This window comes from Gallinula chloropus, assembly GCF_964237585.1.
Source record: "Gallinula chloropus genome assembly, chromosome: 16".
In the NCBI taxonomy this organism is placed as follows: Eukaryota; Metazoa; Chordata; class Aves; order Gruiformes; family Rallidae; genus Gallinula; species Gallinula chloropus.
Window position 1 is genome coordinate 725,480 of NC_140101.1, and position 9,993 is coordinate 735,472.

At 53.5% G+C, this 9,993-nt stretch overlaps 1 protein-coding gene across 2 annotated transcripts; it reads right to left on the reverse strand.

Moving 5' to 3' along the window:
• Positions 1–532: 532 nt before the first annotated feature.
• On the reverse strand, positions 533–9,053 carry MAPRE1 (microtubule associated protein RP/EB family member 1). 2 transcript variants are annotated; one of them, XM_084271757.1, is made up of 8 exons: positions 8,996–9,053; positions 8,154–8,277; positions 5,350–5,495; positions 3,989–4,193; positions 3,485–3,594; positions 2,673–2,825; positions 2,477–2,546; positions 533–2,250 (listed from the first exon to the last, which is right to left on the reverse strand). In XM_084271757.1, the coding sequence occupies exons 2-7, from the start codon at positions 8,272–8,274 to the stop codon at positions 2,493–2,495; spliced, it is 789 nt and encodes a 262-aa protein (XP_084127883.1). In that variant the 5' UTR covers positions 8,275–8,277; positions 8,996–9,053; the 3' UTR covers positions 533–2,250; positions 2,477–2,492. The 2 variants fall into 2 exon arrangements, with proteins under 2 accessions (XP_084127883.1, XP_084127882.1); XM_084271756.1 differs by lacking the exon at positions 2,477–2,546.
• Positions 9,054–9,993: the final 940 nt, after the last annotated feature.

Here is a 9,993-nt window from a genome sequence, read left to right on the forward strand (position 1 = left end):
CATCCCCAGGGCACTCTGGGGGCACAGAGGGTGTTCTCCAGCACCACAAAGGTCTGCAGGAAACACTTCTAAGGTCAAGGTTAGGTACGTCAGGGAAGGCTCCTCTGGAGAGGGGGGTCTGTGCACACGCCCGTGACAGGAACATTCAAGCTCATCTAGGGAACACGATTCCAAAGGAACAAATCAACTTCAGCTTACAGTGGATCTGCCCCCAGAGGTGCCAGATGCAATTAACATCTCCTTTGTAACTAACAACCAGTGGTTTAGCAGTTTGAAAACAGCTTGAAGCACACAGAAAGGCACAGCCCCACTGTGTGTGTGGGGACACACACAGAACAGAACCAAACCCCTCCAGCAGTGGTGTCCCCCAGCACACCTCAAGGAAAGTCTCAACATCACAGCTACTCCAACCAGCAGCAACTGCAACTAGGGCTGGAGAAGGAAAGCTGCTATTCCAGGTCCTGCAAGCTTTGTCACAACTTCAGCTCTACCTAATGGTATCTGAAAGCACAAGAGACTCCAGCAGACAGGACACTCTTGAAATACAGAACTTTATTTAGAAACTGCTCAAAATAGAAAAACCCTGTCAAGAAAAATCCAAGTCAAATATGGTTTCTCAGTAAAATGGAGGTTTAGGGCAACAGAAGTCTAAAAGGCCACAAGAGAAATAGCACCACTGCAATTATAAACAATGGCTAAAAAACTTGCATTTTTGGCATTCACTGAATTTGGGTTTTTCTCTGAATTTCACAAAGATTCATGCACTACACAACAATTACCATAAAATGCTCTCCTACACACATTTCAGGACAAGCTACCACCAGAAACGAATGAATACAAGCACAACAGGACTGATCAATCTCAGTAGTGAAGGGGGATCAGAAGTCTTGCAGGATTCTTGCCAAACACAACAGTAATGAGGGGCATGATAGCAAAAAAAAAGGGAGGGGGGACAGTTAAGGAAAGTATTTTAAATATTAATATTTAAGTTAGTCTCAGTACTGTATTTTCTGCAATAACATTAGCTCTGTTAGCCAGCATCTTTTAGTTTTTACCCCAGAAGTCTACTGAACTGGCAAGAATTATTAGACATGCCCTGGTTTGAAAGAGGATGGGGGGGAAGGAAGAGAGAGAAAGAAGAGACAGAAAAATCATCCTCATGTGCTCAATTCACTTTCATTCTCAGACAGTTGCACAGTCCAAGTCCTGTCACAACTCTTGGATTTGATTCTTGGGATGGGAAAGAGGAAAGAACAAGGGAGATACCCCAAAATAAACCCACAGGAAGGAAGAGGACAGATAGAAACAGGAGCCAGGAAGGGAAAATAGTTCTGAAGAACATTTCAAGCATGAGCCTGGATGCCCTTTGCTTCTCTGTTGCTGTTGGTTGGGTTTTTGCTTCTCTTACAGAAAACACAGTACATTTTGGCAAAGTCATTAGCCACAATGTCCTAGAAAAAGCCTTTAGCAGTCTTCAAGGTAATTTATGTGTCTCAGCTGTTCATACTCCCTCTAATCTTGTGACAGGCAACGTTAAGGCCTATTTCATGGAGAACTAATCACTTAGTAAGCAGCTTTCCACAGGGATGGAGTTTTGTTTTACTAGCCCCTTTGAGCACTTGCTGGCAGGGTGAGGCTGCCAGGCAAGGCCTCTCAGGCAGCACTGAATGGAGTCACACAAGCGTCTACCCCAGGATGAAGCACATAAAATCTCCTGTCACATTACCTCAATTTGGCATCTGGAAGCGTATTTTAAATACTCTTAAGGCATTTTATTATAATTTCTGTGCTGCAATTTCACATTAACTCAACCTTCCTGTGAGTCAGAGTCTTTAACTCCTCTACTACACCCCACCTCAGACACAAAAAGAGTCTCCCCACAAACCAGTGTTTTACCAGCAAACCATTCTGCAACGAGTTCCAAATATTCAGCCTCTTGCTCCCTAAATATACCACCTAGATGTGAATACTGCTCTGCTACAAAGTGAGAACGAGCTCCTAACTCAAACCCACTGTCAAAAGTGAAACTTCTGCAAAGTGCACTTTAAGAAGAGGTACTTTTTTTTTTTTTTTTGCTTATGAAAAGAAACCAGTGAGTCCTCTAAGAATAAAGTGGAGTATTTTACAGTTAAGCACATGATCTGGGGCAAAGAATTCTGATGTTGCTGCTCTGCTGGTACAGTATGTGGTCTGTTAATACTCTTCTTGTTCCTCCTGCGGCGCTCCCTCGTCAGGTATCACAAAGCCTTCCTGAAGGGGAAGGAAACAAGTGCTTTAATGAAAATCCAAAGGCAAACAGTTCTTGGCTACTCACTATCTCTCTACAGTTCCCCACCACCACCCTCCCTCTCTCCCCCTGCGTTTTACTCAGGACAGATTCCCCTGAGTCAGCTTTTACAGCCTCACGATACGTTACCAAGAGGAGTTACTGTCCTCATCTGATCTGTTTGTTACATACTTGTGGTGAAAGGCTAACCTTGTTTGCTGCCTGACTACAATTCTCTTATCTGGTCCTTATTATTACAGGAATAACCTAGGCTGTCAACCTAAAGGGAAAAAAAATCCACTAAACAACAAAAGAGGAGAAATAGAGGGAGCCCTGGGAAGCAAAGCAGCTCCCAGTGACAAGGGGAGGGAGGAACGAGGCAATACAATTATACCAGGTTACTCACATCTGTGGCATAAAGAATTTCCACAATCCTCTGCAACACTGGATCATTCTCCCCTTCATTCTCCTGGCAGATCAATTCAATGTTCCTCAATTTGCCAAAGTAGAAGTCTCTCTCCTTCTCCAGATCTTCCACAGTAAGTTTCAATACATTGATCTGCCAGAGAGCATCAGTAACAATTTATCCAAAGCCAGAACCCAGGAATATCGATTCACAAGGCACAGCCCCACAGTTCCCAGAAGGGTGTCAGCACACAGAGCACTTCAGGAGTAACCCAGATGGGTGAGGGGGAGGAGGGGGGCTGGGAGAGGAGGAGAAAGTCTATTTTTCAATTTCTAATATTATTACAACCACCCCCCAGTCCAACACATGCCACACTGCTGGGAAATCCTAAAGGCTTGCTACAGGGAGTGGGCAGAGCACTGACTGCCTGCAGTGAGCTCTGCTAACACGTTCTTTCAAGACAACTCTCAGGCTGGTGGCAGTTTCAGATGCACCACATTCAGTGTCTCAGCCAAGCAGCAGCTGCTCATAGCTCCCTTGGAATGCTGTGATGGCTGCACCACAGCTGTGGGCACGCTGACAAACAATGCTGTGTGTGACATGGAGCACAGGGGGTCTCAGTGTCTGGGAGCTCAGGCAGGGTTTCGCTCCGCGCAGCACAGCCAGGCCAGTGTAAGGGAGGCTCCTGACCGCCCGAGTCTGACAGGTTTGGATCTTTCTCTCCCACCTGCCTCACCCATGACCAGCACTTCAGGCCACTCAAAGCACAGGCTGCTGGCCCTGCGAAGGGGTGGGTGTGCAGGGCCACACACCTGCTCGATCAGCCCCGCCGACTCCTCGTCCCCCGCCGCCTTCTTCACCACCCCCGAGCCGGCCTTGGGGGTGGCTGCAGTCCTCTGTGTGACCATGGGCCTCTGGGGGGCTGCAAGATGAAGGCAGGGTTAGTTCCTCTCACAGCATCTTCCTGCCTCCTACAAAGGTACTATCCCCCTTCCAAACACCTTCAGGCACACAAGGGTTTGAAGAGAAGTTCCTTCCTCCTCCTCCACTCCATGAAACACGTCCTCTTTTGGGGGGTTGGGGGTATATCTTGGCACCAATCCTTGGAATCTTCTCTTTTAGAGAAGAGTCTGTTCTTTCTGTAGCTTCCAGATAACTGGGCACTACAGGATTGACTCAGTGTTTGAAGCCTAGCATCTCTGAAACAAGATGCAAAACACTATCATTTCACACACTTGATTTTAAACAGCAACCCAGTCTCCTTGTCCCCAGAGTTTTTAAAGGATCTAGATAATCTTTTAACTGTATTTCTCTACCTGCACTGCTAGAACTGAGGGATTTCTTGGGTTTGTTCACAACTGGAGCAACAAGGTTTGGTGCTACTGTCTCTTGGCCTTGTCGAGCAGCAACAGGATCATACTCCTTCCCATCATAGTTTGCATCAAAAAACTTTTTGAACCACTGAACAAATTCAAAGTTGTCCTGAAATTTTCCTTTCACTAGTTTGTCCACAGGGATTATCTGGAGGGGGAAAAAAAAAAAGTCAAACTCACATTAAGGGTAAAGAACCTCTGTCTCTCTCTTTATATCAAGTTCAATTAGTGCACTCAAGATACACAGGTGTAATTCTCTGCCCAGCCTACAGAAAACCTGCCTTGAACTGTCAAATAATGAGACTTTTGCTAATAACTGGACTTCAGAACAAACTGTGCTTTCATTGTGAGGGTCCAAGTGATTTTGCATCATTCTGCAGCACTGAGTTTCAACACAACTTCTTTCTGTGAATTGGAGCTGGCTCAGCCAGTGTCAGGCTGCACGAGCCCAAACTGCTGACCAGTTCCACAGGCTGCTAACTCACCAGCTCTGAACATCACCCCTCTGGCAGGTTATAACCAGTGTCTCTCTGGAATGAGGAGTACACAGGAATGTTATTAAAAAGATGCAGCTAACTGTGAGGTCTTGTCTGCCACGTGCCCGGAGTCCATGACCCAGCAGGAGCTGTTCCCATTACATGACCAGTCAGCATTCAGCTGCCCAGGTTCAGACACAGGGCCCAAGCTGCTTCCCCCAGGCACAAACTGCTTAGAAGTGTCTGGAAGCTGCCAGCCAACACTGAACGAGATGCTGTCATAAAGACAGGCAAAAGCTTGAGCACAGCAGCATCCTGTGTCAGAGCAAACAGGCTGCCAGCAGTTATTACACAGATAACTCACCATTTCATAAGCATAACTATCATTGGATCTGGGAAAGGGGGGGTTTCCCCTCACAGATCTCACTTTCACTTGCTTAAAACCACGTAGGCTAGTAAAGAGAAACGTGGGATCCTGAGGAGCACCATACCAGCAGGTTACAGAACACTCCTGGTATGAAGATGGGTCAAGAGGGAAGCTCAAGTAAACCCTGTCTCACAGTTCAGTGTTAGTCTGTGCTGCATAAGTGCACAGAATTGAAGTGGGAGGGTTAATCTCATCATTAAGAGCTGCAAACCTAATGTTAGCTGGAGTGAAGCAGGTACTGCCCTGTCCATCAGGCTGAGGACCCCAGTGCAAACCAGAACCAAGAGTTGTGAGATTTACAGACCAAAAGCAAACTCCATTCCCAGGGTTTCTTCAGCTCTAGGTCTGAAAGCACATCCCATCTACCAAAAGCACAGAGAGGGGGTTCCAAGGCAGCTTACTTTGTCCACACCCATTCGTTTGAAACCTGCTTGCAGGACCTTGAAGTTCTGGATGTACTCATGTTCCAACTTGGCTTGAAACTTCACTTTCTTGAGCGCTACAGAACCTGGGAAGAGCATGTCCATGAACTGACAGTACGCAGCACCTGCCGGGAGAGAAACACCACGAGCTCTGGGATGACTCAGGTCAGCTCTGCAGCCCCCCCAGGCACTCTGCAGGCAGCCCAGCAAGCTGGCCTGACTCACTCCTCAGCTGCACAACCCCTGACAGGCATCAAAGGCAGGAAAGCAGCACGGCCACGAAGCTTAAGCGAGCTGCAGCACCAGAGTCTTGGTCTCGGGACGCGAGCTCGTGGGGAGAAAGGCCACCAGCAGAGCAGCCATGCTGCCTCCTTGGCTTCAGAAAGGATTAAAACACGTAACTGGATGAGGAGCTTGGCTTTCCTTCCTGCACAGATAGCCTGGGATGTTACAGGTGTGCAACAGGCCTGTAAGCTGCTCTCAACACTGATGGGCCTCAGCTAGAAAAGGGATTATTTTAATAGTGATTAAATAGAACTTTTAGAACAGCAATACATTTCCCTACTACAAACAGATCCTGTACCTAAACCAAGGTCCCCTCAAAGGCCAAATTAAGCTTAATCAAAGGACTGAAGTGAGATGGTGTTTCTTTCTGTTCATTTTTAATCCTTCATGTCCTTCAGTCCAGCTCTTATTGCAGTAAGAGCAGAAGAGGGGTTCAGCTGAGCCACAGAGCAGACACCCACCTCCAAAAGAATAAAAATCAGCTTTTGTAGAACAAACTCCCACTCAAAACAAAACATTTGTGAACCATATTCTCACTCTGCAGTGCTGATACACAGCTTCTGCCACCAAAACCACAAGCACAATGTTCTGAGCATCATTTTCCCAATCAATATCCACTGAGAGCACAGGAACCTCATCCTAAAACATCAAGCAGGTACACACCAAGCCTCTCTTGAGGTTCAGTACATCGTGGTGTTGCTCTGCACTAGCCTGTTCATCCCAGCCACAAAGCCTTGTATCACTCACTTTCTCTCAAGGCATTCTGCAGGTCCTGGGGGCTCCTGCTTTCACCTGCTACTAGAAGATCACTGCTCATCCACAGGTGCAAATAAAAAGCAGCCCCTCCACACACACCAAAAGCTGGCACTTGGAATGCCACTGCCTTTCAGTTCTCTTGCTGAAGAGCTCTGACTCCCAGCTCAACAGATGACCTGCCAGAGACGAGGGGTTTGCTCACTCCTGGCAGTGCCAGCACAGAACCAGGGAACCATGAAGGCTGGGAAAGACCTCCCAGATCATCTAGTCCAACCATCCCCCTACCACCTCTACTCCTTTCTACGCCACGTCCCCAGGTACCTCATCCAACCTTTCTGCCACAAGCCAGAGGATGTTTTCTGCACCTTTATGCAGCCTCAGCCTGCTGCTGCCACTACTGCCCTTGCCAGGGGCAGCAAAGCCAGCCTGGAAGCTCCTGCTTTCACATGACTGTGCCAGACAGGGAAAGCCACTTCCAGCCCTGCCCATGCAGAGACATGGGAAAGGGACATTACTCAGCACATACCACACCAACAGCTCTCAGCCCTTCCCTGAGAAGGGCTGAGCAGGTATTAGTGATCCTCACTCCAACACAGAGCTCTCACAGCATTCAAGACCACACCAACCTGAAGCAAAACTTCCCAGCCACATAGATCAGCACTGCACACACAACAGGCTTTTTAACCTGCCTGTGTGAAAGCAGACAATGCTTATCATCCCTCCTACTTCTGTGGCTGTAGGTATTTCGTTCCTCCACCCCCACCATTTTTCCACCATCATCTCATCAGACAAAAGCCACTACAAACACCTGTCAGATATCTACTGTGAATCCCCCCCCAACCTCTGTCGATGTTTCCTCCACAGACTCAGCCACAGGTTGCACACACAGGCCCAAACTCATTTTAAGTTTATTCCTCCTCCTATTGCACCTCCAATGTCCACGTCTCATTCTGTGAGCAGCACCTTTCCTCAAGCTCTCAGTACAAGCTGCACTTCCACCGTCCACCAAGTCCCTTCCACCTGCTGGTTGCACTTATCCACATCCCCATCTTTCACCCAGGCTGCTTCTTCAGCCTTGGGGCTTTTTTTTTTCCCAGCTTTTACTCCATAAACTATTATTTTTTATGTGCTTCTACAAGTCTCCTCCCACACACACACACTCCTCCCTGTGATGACACTCGGCTCCATTTCTGTCCCACAATCACTTCCCCTTTTCTGCCCACAGCTCCATCTGAGGTTCAGCTCTGCCAGCGTCAGCTCAAGCCACAGCCAGCTGGGGTGACACAGAGCGACAAGTCCTTTACCATAAGGAGTTATGAAGTCCTGAAGGCCAGGAGTCACCAGCTGCAGGAATCCTCAGGCACCTCCCACATCTCCCAGTAGTTCTCCTCCGTAAGAAATCCCATTTGTTTAGGCTTGCTACTGCATTTGTAAGCCTTACTCTATCCACCAAGACTAAACACTCAACTCCTCCTTGGAAAACACCCTCTCCAAGACTCTCCTCTCACAGCAACCTCCAGCCCCTCTCGCTGCACCCTGGCTGCAGGGGCAGAACGTGTCTTTGTGTTAGAACCCATTTCAGTGAAGCTCTGACCATGACCAGATGACACCAGACCACGAATGTGTCCCTGCCAGGCACGTGGCCACCAGCCATGGGGCCAGAGAGCCAGCACGGGCCGTGCTGCTGCGGCACCTCCCGGGACCGGGGCGCCCATCCAACCCGGGCCCCCCGCGCCCCTTACCTGAGCACAGCTGCTCGATCTTGGTCAGCGTGAGCTGCAGAGACTCATTGATCCAGGCGAGCATGTCATGCCGGCTCAGGTTGTCGCTCGTCACTGAAGTAGAATACACATTAACGGCCATTGTCTGGAAGACACAACCAGAGGCGGGGGGACCGCGGGTTTTCATGGCCTGAGCCGGGACCCGCTCGCCGCCCACAGCGGGGAGAGCCCCGCTCCACCGGGCAGGGCAGGGCCGGGACCCGCGCCCCCGGCAGGCACCGCGGCGCCCGGCGCTCGCCCGGGGACCCCGACGGAGGCGCCGCGGCGGCGGCACGTCCGCCCCCCGCTGCCCGGGCCGAGCGCGGCGGGGACACGGAGCGCGCCCGGGACGCTTCCTGGTCGGCCGCGGTACCTCCGCGGGCAGAGACAGCGAGCGGCCGGCGCCCGCCCAGCCCCGGCGGCACAAAGCGGCGCCGCCGCTCCCGCTGCCCGGCCGCACAGCCCCGGGGCAGCTGCCGCCGGGCGGGGCACGGCCCGCGCCTCCTCCTCCTCCTCCTCCTCCTCCTCCTCCTCCTCCTCCTCCTCCTCCTCTCCTGCCCCCGCCGCCCCTCCCGCCCTCCCTCCCGCCGCCGCGGCCCCTCCGCGCCGCTCCCGCCGCGGGGCTCCCCCGGCAGCCGGCGGAGGGGCGCGCCCGGGGCAGGCGCGGCCCGGCCCTGCAGGCCTCATGCCCGGCTCCTCACCGCCCGCCGGGCGCCGGCCCGCCCCGCCCCGCCCGGGCCCGCCGCTGCCCGGGCCCGAGCCCGCCGCCCAGGCCCCCCCGCCCGGCGCCGCCGCCGCCCCCGCGCCCCGGCCCGGCCCGTTACCTGCCCCGCTCTCGCCCAGTCTCCTCCGTGTTCAAACCGGCCCCGCCCGCCTGCCCGGGGACCACGTCACTCGCACGCTACGCGCTGGCGTCACGCGCACGTAACGACGAGCGCCGCTCCTCGGCGCGGGACCGAGCGGGCAGCGCAGGGCGGGGGAGGCGGGCGGCGGTTGCTAAGGGGCGGGGAAACCCGCCGCGTTGCTATGGCGAGGCTCCGCCCACTCCCCCCGCGGGCTCGCCCGCGATTGGCAGTGCCGCTGGCCACGCCCACGTCGGCGGCGTCCCGCGTGCCGGCGGCGTTTCCCAAGGCCGCGGCCCGAGGACGCGGTGGCGGCGGGAGCGCTGCGGCGGCACCGGGCGCGGACCGAGCCCCGCGGCCCGACCCCGTGTCCGACCCCGTGTCCCGCCCCGGCGTCCCAGCCCGGCCCGGCCCCGTGTCCGACCCCCGTGTCCCGACCCCCGCGGCCCGACCCCATGGCCCGGCCCGGCCCGGCCGCCGCGGGCCCGTTCTCCGCTGCCGAGCCGCGCTCATGCCGCGGACGCCCCGAGTCGTGCCGCGGGGGCGGGACTCACAGGGCTCACCAGGCGGCGTCAGACGCGCTCGGGCCCCCTTCCCGCCCCCGCAGGGCAGCGCGCGCGGCAGAGCGCCCGAGCGGCCCTGAGCCGGGCAACGGGCACCCGCAGCCTGTCACACCACACGTGTCACTCGACAGAACACACGTGTCACACCACACACGTCACAGGACAGACATGTCCCAGCACACACACGTGTCCCTTGACACACATGTCCCATATGTCCCACCACACGTGTCCCAGCACACACACATGTGTCCCAGCACACACGTGTCCCAGCACACATGTCCCAGCACACATGTGTCCCAGCACACACACGTCCCAGCACACATACGTGTCCCAGCACACACACGTGTCCCAGCACACACATCCCAGCACACACACGTGTCCCAGCACACACACGTGTCCCAGCACACACACGTCCCA